At 37.7% G+C, this 27,315-nt stretch overlaps 1 protein-coding gene across 1 annotated transcript in view; it reads left to right on the forward strand.

Annotated features, from left to right (window-relative positions):
• STK26 (serine/threonine kinase 26) overlaps nt 1-27,315 on the forward strand; it is a 66,871-nt gene that overhangs the window by 18,895 nt on the left and 20,661 nt on the right. The window contains exon 3 of the mRNA XM_061137772.1: nt 25,531-25,761. Within this exon, the coding sequence (XP_060993755.1) occupies nt 25,531-25,761 (231 nt within the window). The remainder of the gene's footprint in view (nt 1-25,530; nt 25,762-27,315) is intronic.

The following is a 27,315-nucleotide window of genomic DNA, read 5'->3' on the forward strand; positions in this document are numbered from 1 at the left end:
CCTTCATGTGCTTACTCATTAGAAAATAGAAAGGTCATGGCAACGAAAGAGAATGCAAAGATAATGAAATGCTGCTGTTGGCGGCTGAAGCAAAGGGCTGTGGGAGGGCGGACAGTGAGACAGTTGATTCGGTTTGGGTGATCAGATTCCCCTGGGGAGTTTGGAATGTAGTTTGCTGTTTGTTTGTTTGTTATAATTAGAGATTCAGATATCCAGAGGAGAGGTTAGGGTATTGTTGACTGTGAAAATGGCATGGCTCAAAGGCTCAAATGTTAGAAAGTATTAATAGAATTGTTCCCCTTTGGGCATTTACTTTTGTTGGATGTTCTAATTCTGTGTATGGGCAGATATAAATAATTTCATTAGTTTCTGTATGCTTCTTTACTTTGTGAATAAACTTACAATGAAAAGAGAGGAAGACTAATATAACCTTAGGTCCTGTATGAGCTGAAATCCTGCTTCCCCTTGGCTTGCTCGGAGCAGTCACTCATGTATAACGGGGCACAGCTAGTGTGAGGGGGCGGGAGGTCAGTCTGGAGAGTAGTTCACTCTGCTACTCTTTGTCCATCCATCCTTGGCTTCTGAGCCTGCTTCATTATAGTATCAGAGCGTTGGAATTTGAATGCAGCCTACTAGTAATTCTGAATTTCCTACTGCCACAATGGGACAGTTTATACTTTCAGTTGAGTATATTACTGTAGAATTGGCCATGTGGCCAATGCTAGTTCATCCCTTACTTTAATGATTGCTTCAAAAGTAGAGTTGGGAGACTTTCCTGGTGTTTCAGTGGTAAAGAATCTGTCTGCTAATACAGGGGACATGGGTTCGATCCCTGGTCGGGGAACTAAAATTCCACATGCCAGGGGGCAACTAAGCCTGTATGCCACACCTACAGAGCTCGCGCTCTAGAGCCCATATGCCGCAACTACTGAAGCCCACGTGCCTAGAGCCCATGCTCCATAACAAGAGAAGATACTGCAGTGAGGAGCCCAAGCACCACAACTAGAGAGTAGCCTCTGCTCTCTGCAACTAGAGAAAGCCTTCACACAGCAACGAAGGCCCAGCACAGCAGAGAATAAATAAATAGTAAATAAATAAAATTAAAATTTATTTTTAAAAAAATTAGAGTTGGGATCTGTAAGTGATAGAAGAGGGGAACAAAGGGATTTGGCTTCTAGAACGTCACTAATTTAGTGTCAGAACAGTAGGGACTTACCGATCACTGGGCCCACCTCTCTCTCATTATACAGATGGTGAAGCTGACATTTAATTGCCGATTTCTTGTAATTTCTGGGGTAAGCACAATTATGCCAATTTTGCCTGACCTCTCTGCTCTTTACCTCTGTAATACTTCTAAGAAACCAGATCTTTTTTCCCTTAGAATGGCTGTAACATCAGAGAGAAATGAGCTAAATGATGCAGTGGAATCTGCATCCAGCATTTATTATGATGACAGCCTTGACTTTTGGTTATTGAAAGAAGAATGTGATTGTTTGCAGGATGTTTCCTTCCCTTTACCTATGGATGTAGTTAAAGATTTAGGGAACTTCCACTCCCACAGAGCTAGTAAAAAAAGACAAGATTAGTTATTTCCTTTAATTTAAGAGGTCTTAGATCTAAAGATGATTTACCTGGCTGAACAAAATAATCTGACATTTCCACTCTCAATTAAAATAATAAGAATTTAAAGGTCTGGGAAATGGAGCTAATAAATGTGCTGCTTGTTATGCCTTTGTTTCTTACTTGAGGATTTATAGGATGGGGGAAGTTATAATTAAATTTCTTCTTATTCTTTCTGTAGTTCAGTTTTCTTAAGAAAAATGTGGCATGTGGTAAAGTGACAATAGAATCAAAGAAATGTTTCATTCTTCTTTACTCAATATAAATTGAACTGTCTTACAAACAGATGTAAAGAACTGCATTCTTCAAATCCCAAAATGTGTCCCGCTTACTTCATTGTTCTTTTCCTCTGATCTGAGCTTGGGTGAAAAGAAGAATGCAAGTTAGGAGGCAGAGGAAGCTCTTCTCTTATCCTCTCTTGAGTAGGAGGAATTAAGATGAAGGAATATTATCAATTATGCTTTTGTTCTTAAAGATGAAGTAGACTCAAAATTATTAATCAGAAGAAACTCCTCAAACTGCTATGTTATTCATACAGTTGTGTCAAAATCTTTTGTAATAATTTTAACAAAGTTATCCTTTACTAAAATATTTGCATTCCAAGTATTTTCACTAATGAGGTACACTTAAAAGTAAGAACAATAAAATAAAGGGAAGATGAAAAAGTACTTATAAATTTAACTTTATTTCTGCCTTATGAACATATTTTTCTTGTTGCTGTGCACAGTATGGCTGAAAGTTTAAATTGTTGCCTTAAGAGTACAAAATAATCCTGTGTGAGACTTTTGACTTTGTGCTTTGCTATTAAGACCAGGACTGCCTTGTTGCTACCTCATCCATCTCAAAACTGCCTTTTAAGTGGGTGACTAAAGACAGGAACTCAACTGTGAGTATATAAAATGTGGTCTGATGACCACAAGGAAGCCCAGTTTTAACTATATCTCTGACTACATTTCAACTGTCATTATATATACATAAAATTGAACAATTTTACTTCTAGTTTATGTTGCAAAAGCAGGTTATAATTACCTTTGAAAGACGTGAATATTCCATAAAAGTAGGTTAACTAAAAACATTCTCCCTTATGCACTTATGTATTTTGAGCTCTCACAAATATGGAAATACAAACTCAAATGACTGACCACCTCAAGAGATTTGACTTCAAGCCCAATTCTTCATGTTCAATTTGAAACACATACAGACATACTTAATTTTTTATCTTAGTTCTGATTCTGTTACATACAAAATGTAGTGAAGCTAAATATTTTACCTCAGAAATATAAATCACAGAGGTCTCAAGAATTCCATAAAATTTTATCAGGTACTTGTAATATGAACCTGAGATAAGATAGAGAAGTACTCTGCTAACATCACATTCTTCAGAAATTAAGAAAAATTTATGAGGAGCTTGTTTTATCCTTCTCATTGTTAAAATAATCTGAGTACTCACATGGTCATTTGAACAATTCTATGCCTGTATAAAACCTAGCACAAAAGTATTGTCTTTATTCTTAGATAATTTCATCAATTTGAGGGTCTCACACACTGAACAGAGCTGAAAACCATAATGCTAATGGTTACTGAAGTCTACAATAAATCACTGATAAAGCTGGAATTGGAGTTGTTGGCTTCCAGACATTGGGTCCTCTGGGAATCATGGTATGGCATGCCATCGCTACCTTGCCTCCCACACTTTAAAGGCTAGTTACTGACTTGGGAAAAAAATGGGCCAGAAAGTCAAGATTACATATGAGACACATCTCTGTAAGATTGTAATATGAACTGTTTGGTAATTGTGCATATATACAGAGATCAATCAGTTGCACAGTGGTTCAGACCTTTTAAGAAGTCTTGTCTCAAAGAATAGGAAAGTTCTATTTTAAGATTTTCAAATTCTTTTAAGATTAAAATGTTTTTTTCAAATTCTTTGAATGTAGGGAAATTACTACGCAGATATTGGATAGTTGTGTGATCTGTGCATGATGGAAAAAAAAATTTGGTTTTATAGCCAAAGAGTAGAGTTTAGGTTACAAATTAATCCAAGCTGTAGTGAAAGCACCTTATACTTAAGAATCAGGGGACTTGACTTCAAGTTTGAGCTTTGCCACTAGTTAATTGCCGTATATCACTGAACAATATATAACCTCGCTAGACTACAGATTTTTCTCCCTGTAAAAATACGTTTTGGATCACTCTAAATTCCTTTTATCTTGCTAAATTCTTTCCTTGCCAAATTCCTGTTCATCCCAGAGACTCTATAATTCTTTTAATTCCAGGATTTGTTTCCTTTTTTAACCTCTCCCTATGTCTACCATTGTGACTTCCCAGGTGGTGCTAGTGATAAAGAACCCATCTGCCAATGCAGGAGACATAAGAGACGCAGGTTCAACCCCTGTGTTGGGAAGATCCCCTGGAGAAGGAAATGCAACCCACTCCAATATTCTTGGCTGGAAAATCCTATGGACAGACAGAGCCTGGTGGACTACAGTCCGTGGGGTTGCAAAGAGTCAGACAGACTGAAAGCGACTTAACACAGTGCATGTCTACCATCATTTTGACATAAATGGCCTTAAATTTCGTATCTTCTGTTTGGTGGTATTAACCTAGGACACAGAAGGCATACAATAAATGCTTGTTGCTGATAGTGGTGATAAGGAGTTGCATTAAATGACCATTTCCTTCCAGCTCTGAAAGCCTGTGACTGTTATAGTTCTATCCAAAGAGAAGTCTATTGTGCTTAGGTCATTATAGCACTTAAAACAAATGATGTCCTTTTTTTTCTTCTGGCAATATCTTTTTTATTTAAAAAAATTTTTTAGAAGTATCATTGATTAACAATTTTGTGCCAATTTCTGCTGTACAGCGAAGTAACCCTGTCATACATATACATACATTCTTTATTTGTATTCTTTTCTGTTATAATTTATCACAAAATATTGAATGTATTGAATAGTTCCCTGTGCTATACATTAGGAATTTATTGTTTATCTATTTTAAATGTAATAGTGACAATTTTTAAATGTGGTCAAAATAAACAAATTCTTGGTTAGGAAGCATACAACAAACTTTTGAAGCAGTGTTCATAGGGCAATTGAAAAATCTTAACATAATAATAATAAAACCAATTGAATTTGAGGCTTTTGGAATCCCTAGAGAAAGACTTACATTTCTGTGCATTCTGTATTGTTAAACGACATGTAATAGTATAGACGTGAAAGTAATCTTGAAAAATATTTCCTCTTTAGCTTAGGAGAACTAATCTGAGCAATTTAAAGAGTGTATCTCCAGTTTTTAGTACATTGTTAATGTTTTTAGTTACTCTCTGCCCATTCCTTCTGGTTGTTACCACTTGAGAAGTTGAAGAGAGTAAGAGATACTCCTTTCTAAGCCTGGATAGCATTAGCACATTCTTTGCATAATTTCCTGTGTACCCCTCCTCAATAGCGAGTCACCGGTAAGCCTACACACAGATCTTTCTTTGTAAAGTGCGAGAAGTATCTTATAGCCAAGAATACTCATAGTATGGATTTTACTAAGGTTGGGAGGCAAGTGCAAAACGTAGTTTGAGGTCAGCCTTGCTTACTGCTTAGTTTCTGAAGGTTCGTTCACCTGAACTCAACCCTTCCTGGTCAAAACTTCAGAGAAATGTATCTTCATTTTCCTAAATCTATTATGTTTTCACTTTCAGTTCCAGACTAGAGGGCTCACGCAGCTACATCAGATTTAAAGAAACTAGATTCTTCAGCTTTGGTTCTTACCCACCTTTGGCTTTCCAGATCTTCATACTGCTAGAACTCCAGGACAAATTTTAATTCTGCCTGCAATTTTCTTGTTTCTTCTAATCACCTAACGTCCCCTGATGGTGTTCAGGGCACAGTAACCCCAAAATATAGCACCTTGACATGTTGAATATTTTAACATGAAGGAGTTGCAGAAAGACTCCCCCTCCCCTGCTGCCTTAAAGATGGGGAGAGGACCTCTCAAACCTTCATTTGAGAGGTCCTCTCCCCATACCCAGATGGAAGGGGCATCTTTATCTCCAAAGACAATGGGGTGCCAAAAAGCATCGGAACAAACAGGTGTTGCTAAGTCTCCCACACTTTGTTGTGTTGAACACATACGCTTTGCCCAATCACTCTTTCCATGATGTTCCACTCTCCACTCTTCATCAAACTTAGCGTAAAACCACACAGGTCTAGCCATTTCTTTCAATCTTAGTTTCCTCATGGAGGTTAAAACTTATAAAATTACATTCATTTCTTCTGTTCATCTGTCTTAGTTTAATTTTTAAAGCTAGCCAGAGACCCTAACAGGACTGAGAGAAATTTTTTTTTTTTTTTTGCCCCTGCACCCCGCTGCACTCTTTGTACCCATTTTCTATAAGCTACCTAGAACTAAACTTTTACTCTTTGTCAGTGTTGACTGTTGGTTCAAAACAGTCATCAATTAAATCTTAACTTATTGTGTATCCTACTATTACATAGACTGTACTGGGTACAAATTGTTCAAGAATACATACATAAGGAATATGGGATATGTTGCATGTGTTTTGCTGAACATTACATTTATAGTCTTATTTGAAGTGTCCTTCCTTAGAAGAAGTGTAACAGACTCAATTTTTAAAATATAGGTATGTATATTATAAATACCAAAGATCTCTTGGTTTTATTTTAAGCTCCAAGTTGTCCACATTTAGTGTGCAGAGTTAGAAGAGCGCTTTATGCTTGCCTGTGAAAAATAGGGGAAATGAGTTCCCTATAATGAAGGATACCATTTTCAGATCTGTTTGCCCAGTGGTTCCCGGATGCTCATTTTAAGATTGGTGGCAAAATAACCACATAGGTAATAGTTTGGAGTGGCTTTTTAAAAAAAATACTGATTCCTGGGCCCCAGTCTCAGAGATTCTGAATCAGTAATTTTGGGATGAGGCCTGTGTATCTGCATTTTAAAAGTTGTACTCGTGATTCTAATGTGTAGCGAGGACTGGAGATCACTTAGAAAGACTTTAAGAGAGTTCTTCCAGCCCTCTTAACTCTGTGACTTAAGTATGTAAGAAGCCTTTCATTTGCCCCTGACTTGCCTGTTTTTCTTTACTTAAATTATAGTTAATTACAATAGTATGTTAGTTTCAGATATACAACATGGTGACCCAATATTTTTATAGACTGTACTACATTTAAAGTTAATACAAAATAATGGCTATAATTCCCTGCACTATACTGTATATCCTTGTTGCTTATACCTAGTAGTTTGTACTTATTAATCTCCTACCCTTATCTTGCCTGTCCCAAGCCCATCTCCTCACTGTTTGTTCTCTATATCTTTGAGTCTGTTTCTGTTTTGTTATATATATTGATTTGTTTTGTATTTTAATTTCACATATAAGTGATAACTTTAATACACTATTTATCTTTCTCTGACTTATTTCACTAAGCATTATACCTTCTTGGTTCGTCCATGTTGTTGCAAATGGAAAATCTTCACTCTTTTTGGTGGCCGAGTAATATTCCATAGTATACATATACCACTTCTTCTTTATCCATTTATCTATTGATGGATACTGGGGTTGTTTCCATATTTTGGCTATTTTAAATAAAGCTGCTGTGAACTATGGAGTACACATACCTTTTTTCAATTGATATCTTCATTATCTTTGGATATATACTCAAGAGTGGGATTGCTGGATCATATTGTAGTTCTATTTTTAGTTTTTTGAAGAACCTCCATACTATTTACATAGTAGCTGCACCAGTTTACAGTCCCATCAACATTGTACAAGGGTTCCATTTTCTCAACATCCTGCCCAACATTTGTTATTTGTGGGTTTTTTGATGGTAGCCATTCTGACAGGTGTGAGGTAATATCTCATTGTTGTTTTGATTTGCATTTCTCAAATGATTAGTGATGTTGAGCATCTTTTCATGTACCTGTTGGCCATCTGTATGTCTTCTTTGGAAAAATGTATAATCAGGTCCTCTCCCCATTTTTAAATTAAATTCTTTGCTTTTTTTATATTGAGTTGATGAGCTGTTGATATATTTTGGATACCAACCACTTATCAGGTATATCATTTACAGATATTTTCTCCCACTTAGTAGATCACCTTTTCATTTTGTCAGTGGTTTCCTTTGCTGGGCTAACGTTTTTAAATTTAATTATGTCGTGTTTATTTTTTGCTTTTATTGTCTTTGCCCGAGGAGACAGATCTAAAAAAACTATTGCTGCATTTGTGTCAAAGAGTTATCTCCTATATTTTCTTCTGTGAGTTTTATAGTTTCCAGTCTTATATTTAGGTATTTAATACATTTTGAGTTTCTTTTTGTATGTGGTGTGAGAAAAATGTTCTAATTTCATTCTTTTTTAAAATTTATTTATTTTTTAAGAGAAGGATACTTGCTTTACAGAATTTTGTTGTTTTCTGTCAAACCTCAACATCAATCAGCCATAGGTATACATATATTTCTTGCCTTTTGAACCTCCTTCCCATCTCCCTCCCTACCTCACCCCTCTAGGTTAATACAGAACCCCTATTTGAGTTTCTTGAGACATACAGCCAATTCCCGTTGACTATCTATTTTACATATGGTAATACAATTTCCATGTTACTCTCTCCATGCATCTCACCCTCTCCTCCCCTCTCCCCATGTCCGTAAAGTCTATTTTCTATGTCTGTTTCTACATTGCTGCCCTGCAAATAAATTCTTCAGTACCATTTTTCTGGGCTTCCCTAATAGCTCAGTTGGTCAAGAATCCACCTGCAATGCAGGAGACCCTGGCTCAATTCCTGGGTTGGGAAGATCCACTGGAGAAGGGATAGGCTACCCACTCTAGTATTCTTGGGCTTCCCTTGTGGCTCAGCTGGTAAAGAATCCACCTGCAATACGGGATACCTGGATTCGATCCGTGGGTTAGGAAGATCCCTGGAGAAGGGAAAAGCTACCCACTCCAGTATTCTGGCCTGGGGAATTCCATGGACTGTAAAGTCCATGGAGTCGTAAAGAGTCAGACATACTGAGTGACTTCCACTTTCACTGTTTTTCTAGATTCCATATATATGCATTGGTATATGATATTTATCTTTCTCTTTCTGACTTACTTCATTCTGTGTAATAGGCTCTAGGTTCATCCACCTCATTAGAACTGACTTAAATGCATCCCGTTTTATGGCTGAGTAATATTCCTTTGTGTATATGTACCACAACTTCTTTATCCATTCATCTGTCGATGGGCATCTAGGTTGCTTCCATGTTCTAGCTGTTGTAAATAGTGCTGCAATGAACAATAGGATACATGTATCTTTTTCAATTTTGGTTTTCTCAGGGTATATGCCTAGGAGTGGGATTGCTGGGTCATATGGTGGTTTTCCTCCTAGTTTTTTAAGGAGTCTCCATACCATCTTCCACAGTGGCTGTATCTTCCATAGTGGCTGTATCAATTTACATTCCCACCAACAGTGCAAGAGCGTTCCCTTTTCTCCACACCCTCTCTAGCATTTATTGTTTGTAGACTTTTTAATGATGGCCATTCTAACCCGTGTGAGATGATATCTCACTGTAGTTTTGATTTGCATTTCTCTAATAATGAGCGATGTGAGCATCTTTTCATATGTTTGTTAGCCGTCTGTATGTCTTCCTTGGAGAAATGTCTATTTAGGTCTTTATCCCACTTTTTGATTGGGTGGTTTGTTTTTCTGGTATTGAGTTGTATGAGCTGCTTGTATATTTTGGAAATTAATCCTTTGTAAGTTGTTTCATTTGCTATTATTTTCTCCCATTCTGAGGGTTTTCTTTTCACCTCACTTATAGTTTTCTTTGCTGTGCAAAAGCTTTCAAGTTTAGTCTGGTCCCACTTGTTTACTTTTGTTTTTATTTCCATAACACTAGGAAATGGGTCATAGAGGATTTGATTTGTGTCATCAAGTGCTCAGCCTATGTTTTCCTCTAATAAGAGTTTTGTAATTTCTGGTCTTACATTTAGGTATTTAATCCATTTTGAGTTTATCTTTGTGTATGGTATTAGGAAGTGTTGTAATTTCATTCTTTTACATGTAGCCATTCAGTTTTCCCAGCACCATTTATTGAAGAGGCTGTCTTTGCCCATTGTATATTCTTGCCTCCTTTGTCAAAAATAAGGTACCTATAGGTGCATGGATTTATTTCTGGGCTTTCTATCTTGTTCCATTGGTCTGTATTTCTGTTTTGTGTCAGTACCATACTGTCTTGATGACTGTAGCTTTGTAGTATAATCTGAAGTCAGGAAGGCTGATTCCTCCAGCTCCATTCTTCAGGGTCTTTTGTGTTTCCATTATGAATTGTGAAATTTTTTCTTCTAGTTCTGTGAAAAGTGCCAAAAGATTTCATTTGGTAGTATAGTCATTTTCACAGTATTGATTCTTCCTACCCAGGAACATGGAATATCTCTCCATCTGTTTATGTCATCTTTGATTTCTTTTATCAGTGTCTTATAATTTTCTGTGTACAGTTATTTTGTTTCCTTAGGTAAGTTTATTCCTAGATATTTAATTCTTTTTGTTGCAGTGGTGAATGGGATTGATTCCTTAATTTCTCTTTCTGATTTTTCATTGTTAGTGTATAGAAATGCAAGTGATTTCTGTGTGTTGATTTTGTGTCCTGCAACTTTGCTAAATTCACTGATTAGCTCTAGTAATTTTCTGACAGTTATCTTTAGGGTTTTCAATGTACAGTATCATGTCATCTGCAAACAGTGAGAGCTTTACTTCTTTTCCAAACTGGATTCCTTTTCTTTATTTTTCTTCTCTTATTGCTGTAGCTAGGACTTCCAAAACTATGTTGAGTAATAGTAGTGACAGTGGACACCCTTGTCTTGTTCCTGATCTTAGGAGGAATGCTTTCTGTTTTTCGCCATTGAGAATAATGTTTGCTGTAGGCTTATCATATATGGCTTTTACTATGTTGAGGTAGGTTCCTTCTATGCCCATTTTCTGAAGAGTTTTAATCATAAATGGGTGCTGAATTTTGTCAAAGACTTTTTTTCTTACATCTATTGAGATTATCATATGGTTTTTATCTTTCAATTTGTTAATATAGTGTATCACATTGATTTCCGTATATTAAAGAATCCTTGCATTCCTGGGATAAACCCAACTTGTATCATGGTGTATGAGCTTTTTAATGTGTTGTTGAATTCTGTTTGCTAAAATTTTGTTGAGGATTTTTGCATCTACGTTTATCAGTGATATTGGCTTGTAGTTCTCTTTTTTTGTGTTGTCTTTGTCTGGTTTTGGTATCAGGGTCATGGTGGCCTCGTAGAATGAGTTTGGAAGTGTTCCTTTCTCTGCAATTTTTGGAAAGAGTTTTATAAAGATAGGCATTAGCTCTTCTCTAAATGTTTGATAGAATTCTCCTGTGAAGTCATTTGGTCCTGGGTTTTGTTTTTCGGGAGATTTTTTATTACAGCTTCAATTTCAGTGCTTGTAATTGGGTCGTTCATAATTTCTATTTCTTCCTGGTTCAGTCTTGGAAGATTGAACTAAGAATCTGTCCATTTCTTCCAGGTTATCCATTTTATGGCCATATAGTTGTTCATAATAGTCTTATATAATCCTTTGTGTTTCTGCATTGTCTGTTGTAACCTCTCATTTTTCATTTCTAATTTTCTTGCTTTGATTCTTTTCTCTTTTTTTATTAATGAGTCTGGCTAAAGGTTTGTCGATTTTGTTTGTTGTCTCAAAGAACCAGCTTTTAGTTTTATTAATCTTTACTATTGTTTCTTTCATTTCTTTTTCATTTATTTCTGCTCGGATCTTTATGATTTGTTTCCATCTACTGATTTTGGGATTTTTTGTTCTTTTTCCAGTTGTTTTAGGTGTAAAGTTAGGTTATTTGATGTTTTTCTTGTTTCTTGAAGTAGGATTGTATTGCTATAAACTTTCCTCTTACAACTGCTTTTACTGCATCCCATAGGTTTTGGGTTGTAATGTTTTCATTGTCATTTGTTTCTTGAAATTTTTTGATTTCCCTTTTGATTTCTTCAGTAACCTGTTGGTTATTTAGAAATGTATTGTTTAATTTACATGTGCTTTTGTTTCTTACAGTTTTTTTTCTTGTAATTGATATTTAGTCTCATAGTGCTATGGTCAGAGAAGATGCTTGATATGATTTCAGTTTTCTTAAATTTACTGAGGTTTAATTTGTGACCCAAGATGTGGTCTATCCTGGAGAATGTTCCATGTGCACTTGAGAAGAAAGTGTATTCTTCTGCATTTGGATGGAATGTCCTGAAGATATCAATGAGATCCTTCTCATCTAATGTATCATTTAAGACTTGTGTTTCCTTATTAATTTTCTGTTTTGATGATCTGTCCATTGGTGTGAGTGGGGAGTTAAAGTCTCATACTATTATTTTATTACTGTCAATTTCTCCTTTTATGTCTGATAGTGTTTGTCTTATGTATTGAGGTGCTCCTATGTTGGGTGCATGTATATTTACAATTGTTATGTCTTCCTCTTGGATTGATCCCTTGATCAATCAAGTATCCTTCCTTATCTATTGTAATTTTCTTTATTTTAAGGTCTATTTTGTATGATATGAAGATTGATACTCCAGATTTTTTTTGCTTCCCATTTGCATGGAATGTATTTTTCCATGCTCTCACTTTCAGTCTATATGTGTCTTGAGGTCTGAAGTGGGTTTCTTGTAGACGGCATATATATGGGTCTTGTTTTTGTATCCATTCAGCCAGTCTGTGTCTTTTGGCTCATTTAATCCATTTACATTTAAAGTAATTATTGGTATATATGTTCCTATTGCCATTTTCTTAATTGTTTGGGGTTTGATTTTGTAGATCTTTTTCTTCTCTTGTGTTTCTTGACTATATAAGTCTTGATAACATTTGTTGTAAACCTGGTTTGGTGGTACTGAATTCTCTTAACTTTGGCTTGTCTGAAAAGCTTTTGATTTCTCCATCAATTTTGAATGAGATCCTTGCTGGGTACAGTAATCTTGGTTGTAGATTTTTCCCTTTCATTACTTTAAATATATCCTGCTATTCCCTTCTGGCCTGTAGAGTTTCTGCTGAAAGATCAGCTATTAAACGTATGGGCTTTCCCTTGTATGTTACTTGTTGCTTTTCCCTTGCTGCTTTTAATATTTTTTTTTCCTTTGTGTTTAATCTTTGTTAGTTTGAATAGTATGTGTCTTGGCGTGTTTCTCCTTTGGTTTATCCTGTATGGGACTCTTTGTGTCTCTTGGACTTGATTGACTATTTTCTTTTCCATATGGGGAAATTTTCAACTATAATCTCTTAAGATTTTCTCATACCCTTTCTTTTTCTCTTCTTCTCCTGGGACCCCTATAATTCGAATGTTGGTGTGTTTCATATGCTCCCAGAGGTCTCTGAGACTATCCTCAGTTCTTTTCATTCTTTTTACTTTATTCTGCTCTTCAGAAGTTATTTCCACCATTTTATCTTCCAGCTCACTGATTTGTTCTCCTGCTTCAGATATTCTGCTATTGATTCCTTCTAGGGTATTTTCAATTTCAGTATTTGTGTTGTTTGTCTCTGTATGTTTATTCTTTAATTCTTCTAGGTCTTTGTTAATTGATTCTTGCATTTTCTCCTTTCTGTTTTCAAGGTTTTTGATGATCTTTACTATCATTATTCTGAAGTCTTTTTCAGGTAGTTTGCCTATTTCCTCCTCAGTTATTTGGCCTTCTGTGTTTCTAGTTTTTTCCTTCATTTGTGCAGTATTTCTCTGCCTTTTCATTATTGATTTTTCAACTTATTGTGTTTGAGGTCTCCTTTTCCCAGGCTTCAAGGTTGAATTCTTTCATTTTGGTTTCTGCCCTCCTAAGATTGGTGCAGTGGTTTGTGTAAGCTTCATATAGGGTGAGATTTGTGCTGAGTTTTCTTTTGTTCTTTCCTCTGATGGGCAAGCCTGAGTGAAGTGGTAATCCTGTCTTCTGATGATTGGGTTTGTATTTTTGTTTTCTTTGTTGTTTGGACGAGGCATCCTGCTACTGGTGCTACTGGTGGTGCTACTGTAGGGTGCTGCTGGTGGTTAGGTGATGCCAGGTCTTGTATTCAAGTGGTTTCCTTTGTGTGAGTTCTTACTATTTGATACTCCCTAGGGTTAGTTTTATGGTAGTATAGGGTCTTGGAGTCAGTGCTCCCACTCCAGAGGCTCAGGGCTTGATCTCTGGTCAGGAACAAAGATTCCACAAGTGGTTTGTTATGGAATTAAGTAAGATTAAAACCAATACCCAAAAATGAGCAACTAAAGACAAACCCCAAACACATGGCAGTTACAAAATCAGGCAAATAATAATTAAAATAACAGAGTATACACATATATACCAATAAGCAAACTCAAAACAGTTCAACAAATGTAAAGTAAAATAGATTGACCCGGTGAACAAAGGAAACCAAAAATTATATCTACCAGTTAAGAACAAAACTAACTAAAGCACAAACTGGAAAACAAAACTAAAGCAAGGTGCCAAGTAGAGAATAAAGCAATGAAAACAAAACTAACAAATAGGTTGAGAGGAAAGGAAAGAAAGGAAGAATAGACATTCAAAAGTTAAATAGAGGTAGATAAAGAAGATTTATATGCACTAAAGATTAACTGGAAGGGGAAAAGAACAATAGGAAAAGCAAACAAAGGAATAAATGTAAAAAAATAATAGGTTTTAAAAAGTTAAAAATTAAAATTAGAAAAAGAGAAAAGAGGCAGAGGTTTGTAATAACAATAGAAAGTGTGATTTAAAAAAAAACTCAAAAGCTTAATTAGATTTCATAGTGCCAATAAAATCAACAACTACAACAGTGGGGGGAGGGGAGAAAAAATATCCAAAAGAAACTAGCAAACAGGTAAAAACATAAGAATAGGAATTATTTTTCTTGAGTCACTGCTGTCAGGGTCCTTTCCTTTGTTGGGAGTCACAATCCACCTCACCTTCCTAGGATGCCCTCCAACACTGTACTGGTCTCTGGACCTGTTGTGGGGGCAGCTCAGATTCTAATCTGGTCCTACTCCTGTGTATTCTGGCTTCCAGTGTCCACAGCAATCGGAACTAGTGTGTTTTCTTTTGTGGGAGCTCTCAGTGTCCTTTTATATATTCCATAGACACAGAGTCTGCCTAGCTGATTGTGTGGATTTAATCTGTAGCTTGTACAGCTGGTGGGAAGGTTTTGGGTCTTCTTCCTTTGCCACCCTGCCCCTGGGTTTCAACTGTGGTTTTATTTCCACCTCTGCATGTGGGTCGTCCACTGGGGTTTGCTCCTGAGTCTGCCCTGGAGGACTTGGGTTTGCCCCAGTGAGGGCCAGGTGCGGAGGTGGTGCAGCTGCTTGGGTCGCAGGGGTTCTGGCAGCACTGGGTACTCAGGGGAGTTGGCAGCTAGGGCAGCAGGAAATCTAGTGCTCTAGAAGAGTATGGAAGCCAGTATTGGCCTATACACTCTAGTATTCTTGTCTGAAGAACCCCCCTGACAGAGAAGGCTGGTAGACCACAGTCCACAGGGTCACAAAAAGTTGGACATGACCAAAGTGACCCTGCGTGCATAGATGCAAGACTTTTTTTCCCTGTGGCAGCTCTGCCCCAGTGAGGGTTGAGTGTGAAGGTGGCTCAGCTGCTTGGCTTCTCGGGACCCTGGTGGCCCCACGTGTGCAGGACGCAGACCGCCTCGGCTGCAGGAGTCATGGCCCTATCGGATCCTTTTTTTGGGCTTCTGGTAGCTGGCGTTCGGAAGGCCTCTTTGGCTACTCTTTCTCCGTAGCTCTGCCGCTTTAGGCACTTAGAGGGCTCCCTTGCCTGGGGTCCTTCTCTGTTGTTTGGCACGTCAGGCACATAGAGGGGCCCCCTGGCTGGGGCCCTACTTGTAGATCAGTGCATCAGTCACTTAAAGGGGCACCCTGGGTGGGGTCCTGCTCTGTAGTTCTGTGTATCGGATACTTGATGGGCCAGCCGCTCTATTGTTCAGCTGCGGATGCTGGCGTGTGGGGAGAGAGAGGCTGTGGTGATGGCCCTACCCGCTCCATGTGACTCAGCACTACTGCCTTGCTTCCATGGCTGCCTGGCTTTCCTCCATAGGCATTTCCCACCACAGTCTGCTCCCTCATGTCCCCTCGGTCCGTCTCTCCATAGTCAAAAGAAGCCCTCACCTGGGGATTGCTCCACAGTCTCTAAGCTCCAGCTCCCAGCCACTGCGCCTTCTAGGGGACCTGCGTCCCTGTCCAGGGTGTGTATGGCTGTAGCAAGGACTGTTTGATTCTCATTCCATTTAGGTGGCCACAGATCAGCCGTTTCACTCTCAGCCTTAAGTGTTTCTCCTCTGACTCAGACAATTGCCCCAGTGTGCGGATTGGACTCCTGCTTCAGTTCCCACACCCACCAAGGGTAGGTCCAGTCTTACTAACACCACTGTTTTTCCCCCTAGTTCCTTCATCCTACCGAGTTTTGGGTGGTTCTATATATTCTTTTCCACTGGTCAGGCACTCCTGTCTGCTCTCAGCTGCTGTTCTGCATGCACTTTGGTGTCTGAAGGTGTATTCCTGATGTATCTGTGGAGAGAGATGTACTCCACCTCCACCTATTTCTCTGCCATCTTGTTCTCCTCATTTCATTGTTTTACATGTAACTGTCCAATTGTCCCAGCACCACTTATTGAAGGGACTGTCTTTTCTGCATTGTGTATTTTTGCCTCTTTTGGCATAGATTCAGTCAGTCAGTTCAGTTGCTCCGTCATGTCCAACTCTTTGCGACCCCACGAATCGCAGCTTGCCAGGCCTCCCTGTCTATCACCAACTCCCGGAGTTTACTCAAACTCATGTCCATCAGGTCGGTGATGCAATCCAGCCATCTCATCCTCTGTTGTCCCCTTCTCCTCCTGCCCCCAATCCCTCCCAGCATCAGGGTCTTTTCCAATGAGTCAGTTCTTCACATCAGGTGGCCAAAGTATTGGAGTTTCAGGTTCAGCATTAGTCCTTCCAATGAACACCCAGGGCTGATCTCCTTCAGGATGGACTGGTTGGATCTCCTTGCAGTCCAAGGGAATCTCAAAAGTCTTCTCCAACACCACAGTTCAAAAGCATCAATTCTTCAACGCTCAGCTTTCTTCACAGTCCAACTCTTGCATCCATACATGACCACTGGAAAAACCATAGCCTTGACTAGACGGACCTTTGTTGGCAAAGTAATGTCTCTGCTTTTTAATATGCTGTCTAGGTTGTCATAACTTTCCTTCCAAGGAGTAAGCGTCTTTTAATTTCATGGCTGCAGTCACCATCTGCAGTGATTTTGGAGCCCAAAAAAAAAATAAAGTCAGCCACTGTTTCCACTGTTTCCCCACATATTTCCCATGAAATGATGGAACCAGATGCCATGATCTTAGTTTTCTGAATGTTGAGCTTTAAGCCAACTTTTTCACTCTCCTCTTTCACTTTCATCAAGAGGTTTTTTAGTTCCTCTTCACTTTCTGCCATAAGTGTGCTGTCATCTGCATATCTGAGGTTATTGATATTTCTCCTGGCAATCTTGATTCCAGCTTGTGCTTCTTCCAGCCCAGCATTTCTCGTGATGTACTCTGCATATAAGTTAAATAAGCAGGGTGACAATATACAGCCTTGATGTACTCCTTTTCCAATTTGGAACAAGTCTGTTGTTCCATGTCCAGTTCGAACTGTTGCTTCCTGACCTGCTGCATACAGGTTTCTCAAGAGGCAGGTCAGGTGGTCTGGTATTCCCATCTCTTTCAGAATTTTCCACAGTTTATTGTGATCCACACAGTCAAAGGCTTTGGCATAGTCAATAAAACAGAAATGGATGTTTTTCTGGAACTCTCTTGCTTTTTTGATGATCCAGCAGATGCTGGCAATTTGATCACTGGTTCCTCTGCCTTTTCTAAAACCAGCTTGAACATCTGGAAGTTCACGGTTCACATATTGCTGAAGCCTGGCTTGGAGAATTTTGAGCATTACTTTACTAGCATGTGAGATGAGTGCTATTGTGTAGTAGTTTGAGCATTCTTTGGGATTCCCTTTCTTTGGGATTGGAATGAAAACTGGCATAGACTAATTTGGCATAGACTAATTGACCATAAATGTGGAAGCCTATTTCTGAACCCTCTATTCTGTTCCATTGATCTGTGTGTCTGTTTTTGTGCCAGTACCAAACTGGTTTGATTACTATAGACTTGTAGTAGTTTGAAGTCAGGTAGCATAGCTCCAGCTTTCTTATTTTTTCTCAAGATTGCCTTGGCTATTCAGGGTCTTTTGTGGTTCCACATAAAGTGTACAATTATTTATTCTAGTTCTATAAAAAAAAGTCATGGATATTTTTATAGGGATTGTAGTAAATCTGTAGATTACTTTTGGTAATATAGACATTTTTAATAATATCAGTTCTTCCAACCCATGAACACTAAAGATAAGTTTCCATTTATTTGTATCATCTTCAGTTTCCTTTGTCAGTGTTTTATAGTTTTCAGAGTATAGACGTTTCACCTCCTTGGTTAAATTTTTTCTGGAATATTTTATTCTTTTTGCTGCAATTTTAAATGGTATTTTAAAATTTCTTTTTTGATAGTTCATTAGTAGTGTAATGTAATTATGGCAGATTTACATTGTTGTACAGCAGAAACCAAGACAATATTGTAAAGCAATTTTCCACCAATTAAAAAATAAAATTAGTCAAAAAGTGAAAACAACAGATTTCTGTATATAATCTTATATCCTGTAACTTTACTATGTTATTTATTCTCTGTTTTTGGTGGAGACTTTAGGGTTTTCTATATAAAGTATCATGTCATTTGCAAATAGTAACAGTTTTACTTCTTTCCTTCAAGTTTAGATGTCTTTTATTTCTTTTTCTCATTTGATTGCTGTGACTAAGACTTCCAATATAATGTTAGATAGAAGTGGTGAGAGTGATTATCCTAGATAGTTGTATGGCACCACCGACTTGATGGACGTGAGTTTGAGCAAGGTCCAAGAGTTGGTGATGGACAGGGAAGCCTGGCGTGCTGCAGTCTATGGGGTTGCAAAGAGTCGGACACGACTGAGCGACTGAACTAAATTGATTCCTGATTTTGGAGGAAAAATTTTGAACCTTTTATCATTGAGTATGATTTTAGCCATGAGCTTGTCATAAATAACCCTTATTATGATGATATGTGTTCCCTCGTACCACCTTTGATGAGAGTTTTTATTGTAAATGGATGTTGAACTTTGTCAAAAGTTGAACTTTGTCAACAGATGCTTTCTCTGCATCTGTTGAGATGATCTTGTGATTTTTATCATTCCTACTGTTAATGTGGTATATTAAGTGATTGATTTGTGACTATTGAACCAATTTTGCATCCCTGGAATAAATCCTACTTGGTTGTGGTATATGAAGTTTGCTAGTATTTTGTTGAGGATTTTTTAATCTATATTCATCAAAGATATTGGCCTGAAATTTTCTTTTCTTGCAGTATATTTGTCTGGTTTTGGTATCACAGTAGTGGTGACCTACAGAATGAATTTAGGAGTGTTCCATTCTGTTCAGTTTTTTGGAATAGTTTGAGGACAGGCATTAGCTCTTCTTTATATGTTTGGTTGAATTCCCCTGTGAAGCCATCCAGTCCTGGATTTTTTTTTTTTTTTTGCTGGGAGTTTTTATTATTATTACAAATTCAGTTTCATTAGTGGTGATCAGGCTGTTAATTATCTATTTCTTTTTAATTCAGTCTTTGCAGGTTGCATGTCTCTAAAAATTTGTCCATTTCTTCTAGGTATCCAATTTATTGGCATATAATTGTTTTTAGTACTCTCTTTAAGATTTTTTGTATCTTTGTGATATTGCTTGTAATCTCTCCTCTTTCATTTCTTATTTGTTCTTTTGGGTCCTCTTTCTTCTTGGTGAGCCTATTTAGGGGTTTTCAGTTTTGTTTATGCTTTCAAAAAACAAGTCCTGGTTTCATTGATTTTTTTCTATTGTTCTTTAGTCTCTATTTATTTCTTCTCTGATCTTTATTATTTCCTTCCTTCTGGTGACTCTCAGCTTTGTTCTTTTTCTGTTTCTTTAGACAGTAGGTTTGTCTGTTTGATATTTTTTTTTATTGAGGGAGGCCTGTATCACTACTGTAAACTTCCCTCTTAGACCTGCATTTGCTGCTTCCCATAGATTTTTGAAAGTTGCGTTTCCATTTTCATTTGTCTTGAAGTATTTTCTGATATCCTTTTTGATTTCTTCATTGATCCATTGGTCTTTTAATAGTGTATTGTTTAGTCTCCACCTCTTTGTGCTTTTCCCGTTTTTCTTTTGTAATTCATTCCTAGTTTTATACCATTGTAATTGGAAAAAAATGCTTAATGTAATTTCTGTTCTCTTAAATTTGTTGAGAGACTTTTGTGGCCTTGTGATCTATCCTGGAGAATGTTTCCTGTACACTTGAAAAGTATGTGTTTTCTGCTGTCTGGGGATGGAATGTCCTATAAGTTAATACCTATTAAATCCAACTTGTCTATTGTGTCATTTAAGGCTGTTGTTGCCTTATTGATTTTTTTTGTCTGGATGATATGTTCATTGATGTAAGTGCAGTGTCAAAAGTTCCCTACTATTGTTGTATTACTATCAGCTTCTCCTTTTAAGTCTGTTAATATTTGCTTTATATTATTTAGGTTCTCCTGTATTGGGTACATATATCTAAACGAATATAATATCTTCTTGTATTGATCTATTTATCATTATATAATGCCCTTCTTTGTCTTTTGTTATAGGCTTTGTTTTAAAGTCTATTTGTCTCATATGTGTAGTGATATCCTTCCTTTCTTGTCATTTCCGTTTGCAAGAAATATCTTTTTCTACCCTCTCACTTCCAATCTGTGTGTGTCTTTAGCTCTGAGGTGAGTCTCTTGTATAGCATATATATGGGTCTCGTTATCTTATCCAATCAGCTACTCTTTATCTTTTTTTTCTTTTTACTGGAGTCTAGTTGAATTACAATGTTGCGTTAGTTTCTGCTGTACGGCAAAGTGAATTAGTTATGTTAAATAAATACCTGCTCTAGATTTTTTCCCATATAGGTCATTACAGAGCATTGAGAAGAGTTCCCTGTGCTATACAGTAGGCACCCTATTTGATTGGAGCATTTATTCCATTGGCATTTAAAGTAATTATTTATAGGTATGTCGTTATTGCTGTTTTATTACTTCTTTTCCAGTTGTTTTGGTAGTTATCTGTTCATTTCTTCTGTTTCTTCCCTTGTTGACTGATGATTTTCTTTAGTGGTATGGTCCTTTCTTTTTAGTTTTATTTTTTTTTTAATCTGTGGTAGATTTTTGATAGGTGGTCACCATCAGGTTCCTATATGTTGACCTATTACTATATCTACTTGTTTTAAACTGGTAGTCATATAAGGTCAACTGCATTCTAAAATATCTACATTTTTGAATCCTCTTCCCCTAACATCTCTGTCTCTATAAAGTTGCTTGTGTGGGAGCATCCCTGTGCAGTCCATGTACCCCGTGGCTTTGGTGGGAGAGCTGAGTCTGACATGAGCAGGAGTCGCACCCTGGGTGTGCTGGCAGCTATCACCGTGGTAGAAGGTGGGGCTAGAGATGGATTGGCTAGAGCCAGGGTTTCTCCTGCGCTCAATGGCCATCACCTCCCCACTGGGGGCAGAGTTGGTGCTCCAGGTACTGGAGCAGAAGCCCTGAGGATGCGGTCCTAGCTGATTCCGTTTCAAGTGTGCGCATCCCCCCTGGCAGTGGCACCTCTGCCCTAGTGGGGAGCAGCAGCGGAACAACAGGGACTAGCAGAGGCCTGCGGGACAGGCCAGGGTAAGTGCCAAGATCGTCCTCGCAAGTCCGTCAGAGCCCCAGGCGATTTTCAGGCTGTTTCCTGGCGTGCATGCTGGTAATGGCTTCCTTCTCCCTGTTCAGAGGCAGGGATGTGCCCAAGGCAGCTTCCTTCTCTCTGAGAGTGAACACTCTTCTTGGCGGCGGCAGCCTTTGCAGCAGTGCGCTGCACTGGAGCGGGCACCCGGCCAGGCTGGGGAACAGGCTGTGGCAGTTGTGGGAAAGCAGCCAGAAGCCCAGGTAGTTTTCAGTCTGTTTGCTCTGCCTTGTTCCGTGAGAGTAAGCAAGCGTGTGCATGTGCTTCACGAGCAGAGTGTTGGTTTCTTGCAGCCCTCTGGTAAGTCCCAGTGATTTTCAAACCAGCTAAGGGGGCTGTCTTCCCAGAGTCATGCCCAACATGTATCTTTAACCCATCATTCCCCAGGGAGGATCCCTGAGACTGTGAAATCCCCCTCCTCTTGTGTGTCCCTTACTATAGGCACTTGTCCTGGCCAGATTGCATTTCCTCCCTTCCCTACCCAACTCTGTGCATTCTTTGTTTGTAACCTTGGTTGTAGAAGAGCCATAAAGGTTCCAGATTGTTTTCAACAAGAGTTGTTTCACGTGTAGATGTCTTTCAGTGTGTTCGTGGAAGAAGGTGAACTCAGCATCCTCATACTCTGCCGTCTTGATCTCCCACCCATCTGCCCCTGACTTTCCATGAGAGACAAGATGATCATCCTCCATTTTTTTCCTTTTGGACTTTCTAAGAATATTTCCATAGTAAAAGGTTGTTGTCATTGTTGTTTTAGTGGTGATCATACCCTCTGTCTAAGACTTCAATTTGCAACCATGTACCTATAGCTGAAGAGTTCAAATCCAAGCAAAGGACAGGTGATGAAGGTCAGGGAATAACGAGAATGTCCTGAGGTGGATCTCTGAGGTTTTCATTTTCACAGACCCATTTTTGTGCAGCATGTATAAATCACCTACCATTAGTTGTGAGTAAATGTGACATGAATTTAGCCATTCATCCTTTTTACTGTTGCAGAACTTAGAGCTCCTTCCTGGACTATGGCTTTGAGAAGGCAATGCAAACACAGATATTGCAATAAATTCATTTGCAGTAGAGATAGATTTAAACATTTTAATATTCTTAAAAGAATATTTGATTTGGGTTGAGAGGGAGCTGACTTGATTTTCTCAGAGGCTCTAAAGAAGAGTGAATGTGAATGATTGGGCAAACCAATGTCTTTATAAGGTGGTTTTAAAATTGCATTGCTTGGAGTGTTTACCGTTTATTTACTTGACTTTTGCCCTTGCATGAAAAGCCGGAAAGAAATATGTCTTAATAAAGACTTAGGATACTTTGGTTTAAGAAGCTGGTGACGTGGTGAATGGGGAATTAGAACTTAGGTATTGTCTATTCCAGATTTAGGAAGTCAGGGAGGTGAGGTTATGACTAGTGAAAATTTGTTTTCAAGATTTCCTTCACTCTGAGAGTTGGGGTTTTGTATGAGAAAACCCCCAAACAATATTTTAGTCCCCCAGTGAAAGATTGGGAAATGCAAATGTATAAATGATAGATCTTTCTCTTTTTCCAACTTTGTACTCCTTGATTTAAAATCTTAAATTACACTGATGAATTAGGATTCACTTCAGAGCATGTTTAAAATTCAAAATGTGACTTGATTTTTAAATCTTTGATTTACATACTTTCAGGAACCCATTTATTATAGAAAGCAAGAACAGCTGTGTTCTCCCTCGGGGTGGTTGTTTCAGTCAAATCCTTTTAAAACATGAATTAGGAAGATTAGGATTTAATCTTTGTTTCTTCCAAGAACAAAAAAAAATCTCATTATGCAGTTAATATACCTTGTAGTCCAGAATGTGTTATCAGAAAGTACATATTGTCTACTTTGTAACCAATGGTATATTTATAACTTTTAGAGTATTTTGTAGTTACATCAGAAAACATGAAAGATTTGCTCTTTTTATTTTTCCAAATTCACTGAATTTAGGAAACTGTAAGGTGATGAACCTATCACTGAGCTATTTGGTGAGTATTTTTGCCACAAGCTACTGGAAAGAAAAGAAACATTACCAAAAGTAGGAAGAAGTAACTTGTGGGTTAGCTATTATGTGATAGTAATCACATTGTCTTGGTAAGAAATTAAGCACCAAGTTAATCAATAATGATGGTACTCAAGTTTTGTAGAAGGTATTATAACAAAATGTTGGCATTAAAGAAACATTTTCACTTTACAGAAGTCTAAACTATTTTTTAAAGCCCATATGGGCAGCTGAAGGTGTATTTATCCCATGTGAGTACTGGAGGTGGGTGGAAATAACAAGTAGCTTGCCATACCAAAGAGACTGTGGCATACATGGAAAGTTGTCTTTTAAAAATGGAAAAAGTCCAACCAAGGAGAATGGGGAAGCTTATAAATTAAGCAGGTCATGTGTAAACTGTCTTTTAGGCAGGTTGAAAAGAGAAAAATTGGTGAAAGTCTTTAAAATCAGTCATATGTAAATCCATGACTGATTCATGTCAATGTATGGCAAAAACCACTACAATATTGTAAAGTAATTAGCCTCCAACTAATAAAAATAAATGAAAAAATAAATAAAATCAGTCATAAGTTTTTAAGTTACTCAAAAGCAGGCAGTTTACTGGGTCTATTTGATGATGATGGTACAATGAACTTGAGAGAAAAATAATGTTAATGATCTATTTGTCTAATAAAAAAGATATTAGGGGAATATGCTAATAACCCTATAATTTGCCTCCTGAAATTGATGACCAGGTTAAATTGTAATAAATGAACAGATAATCTAGTTGCAATTAACAAATTAAATAGACAAGTTAGAACTATATTACATTCTTCTATATTTTGAAGGAACTCAAAGTTTTAGATGTAGACTAATAAGGCAGTTAAGTATAAATTAGATTGACATGTGCACACTGCTATTATATTATATTATATTTAAAAGAAAATGCCCTTCCATGAAAAAGTATAATTACTTAGTAACATGCCCTTTGGTTTGGAAATAAGGTTTGGAAATCCTTTTTTCTACTTGATCAGCAGTATATATTCAGCCATATGAATTTAAGGAAGGTTAAGGGTTATCCTGTGGGAGTAAAATTTGAAATAAAAATTGTGCACTATTAGATAAAGCATATTTCTGAGTCAAGGAAGGACAGTGAAGTTATAAAATCTAAGTCTCGCCAATACATTTGTTAACTGAAAAAGTTATGCTTGATTCAGATTTTGCTGTAGCAAAATATTGACTTATTCTGGAATTTTACTTTCAGCCATTGATGAGAGCATTACATACAGATGAAAGTTGAAAGTGTTAGTTGCTCAGTCATATATCCTACTCTATACAACCCCATGGACTATAGCCCACCAGGCTTCTCTGTCCATGGGATGTTCCAGGCAAGAATACTGAAGTAGGTAGCCATTCCCTTCTCCAGGGGATCTTCCCGACCCAGGAATTAAACCCAGACCTTCTGCGTTGCAGGCAGATTCTTTACCATCTGAGCCACACATACAGATAGGATCCCAAATAAAGAAGAAGAAGAAGAAGAAAGACTTGTAGATTCTTGGGTCTTTTGTGTTCTGTGCTGTTTACAGGGTGGTTTTCAAATACAGGTGCTGTGATTGGGTTGTCCAAGTCGGAGAGTTTAAAGGTAATATTTTGCTGGTGGAATGTAAGAATTTTAATGACGCACCTACCTACAGTAGGTTAGGTATTCTCTCCCTGTCACTATCATTGCACTAATGTGCAAATTGTGTATGGTCAGCTGCTTTATTCTAAAAAGAGTCTGGCCCTTTGGCATGCACCAGAGACAACATTTGCTGTATGAGATTGTTTCTGATAGCAGGATCAGCTAAGCCCATTTAATGTGGGTGATCCAATAGAATATGGACTAGCTGACCGTTTGGCTTACAGTTGTTCTAACAAAGCACATGTGGAGAGTCAAGGGAATTTGTATGCTTTCTTTTAGAGAAATGTGGTATTGCCTTACGTGATTTATTTTCCTTCATTTAAAACCTTGATACAAAATGTTTGTGTTCTTCCCTTTCTTCTCTCCCTGCCCCCTCAGAATAATATAGCCGATCCAGAAGAGCTCTTCACGAAATTAGAACGCATTGGAAAAGGCTCCTTTGGAGAAGTTTTCAAAGGAATTGATAACCGTACCCAGCAAGTGGTTGCTATTAAAATCATAGACCTCGAGGAAGCTGAAGATGAAATTGAAGACATTCAGCAAGAAATAACGGTTTTGAGTCAGTGTGACAGCTCATATGTAACGAAATACTATGGATCATATTTAAAGGTAATGTGTGCACTGGATCATTTAGGTCATACAGTACTTTCATTATGAGTATTTTTTTTTATTCTGTTTTTTGAAAGGCAATGTCTTAAATTAGAATTTGGCAGCCTTCAGGCAAAATCCAGCTCCATTTGTAGGGCCAAAATAGATTTAGATTTAGCAGCTGTATCCTGAATGTGTCCAATACTCAGCTGCACCATTTTTCCACACCTGAACTTTTGGGTTGATGGAGGAGCAGAAAGGCAGCTGAGCCTTGACACATAACCTTTGTCAGGAAAGAGCTTTCTTCCTGGACTTTCACACATTATTCTCAATGGCCCAGTCTGTCTCAACCTCAGAAATGATGGCATATGTATTGTGAGTATGTCACTTGTTCCCTTGAGTTATGGTGGTTATTTACACATCTCTCCCTGCCTCTAGATTGTGAGCTTCTTGATGTCAGGGAGTTTAGTTCAGCCTGTCATGGTTTTCACATCACATAGCACAGGGCATGGCGCATCTTAAGCACATGATAAATATTTGTTGAAATGTAATTAAATAGAAGAATATCTAACCCCACCACCAAAAAAAGTTGGATTTTTAGTTTCCAGGATTATACAATTAACAGACACCTAAAGATCCAGCAGATGGAGGTATTCCTGCATCACAGAAAACTCTTTGGTGGCTATAACCTAAGAGTTCTTGGGTTCCAGAATTAGAGTCAAGATTTGTGTCTATTGAAATATAAACAATAAATAATTAGAAAAATCTAGCTTAGATTAGAGTTTAAATTATTTTAAAATTTAAAAATGTATCCCCACATTGATATTTTTCAAAGGAAGGCAGTATTAGTTAAATCTTTGATTTTCAGGGCTTACAAGAGGGAAGGGTTTTTTTTTTGTTTGTTTATTTGCTTGTCTATCTCAAGGCCAGAAGGGTGTGTTTATTTTATTTTTTCATTTATTTTTATTAGTTGAGGCTAATTACTTTACAATATTGTAGTGGTTTTTGCCATACATTGACATGAATCAGCCATGGATTTACATGTGTTCCCCATCCCGATCCCCCCTCCCACCTCTTCCCCATCCCATCCCTCTGGGTCATCCCAGTGCACCAGCCCCGAGCACTTGTCTCATGCATCCAACGTGAACTGGCGATCTGTTTCACAGTTGATAATAAACATGTTTCAATGCCATTCTCTCAGAAGCGTGTGTTTATAACCCATTAGACTGTTGGCCTGCACAAAAGTTAATGCTAAAAAAAAAGTTAATGCTGTTTTTTTATCCTTTTACGTTCTGCTGATCAAATATACCCTGGGATAAACTGTATTAGTTAATACTCGTATAGATATTCATTATCAATTTCCCTGGCTTTTTATAGAGCCTAATTTTTTTTGTTTTTGGCCAAGGTGTGTAGCTTGCAGGATTGTACCCCAGCCCCTGTCAGTAGAATTGCAGAGTCCTAACCACTGAACTGCCAGGGAATTCCCAACAGAGGCTAATTTAGTCTAAGAGGATGTAAATTAGGTGACTGTGGAATTAACACATAGTAGAATGAATCATTAAATAGCAAGTCACT

Source organism: Dama dama, chromosome X (assembly GCF_033118175.1).
Source record: "Dama dama isolate Ldn47 chromosome X, ASM3311817v1, whole genome shotgun sequence".
NCBI lineage: Eukaryota > Metazoa > Chordata > Mammalia > Artiodactyla > Cervidae > Dama > Dama dama.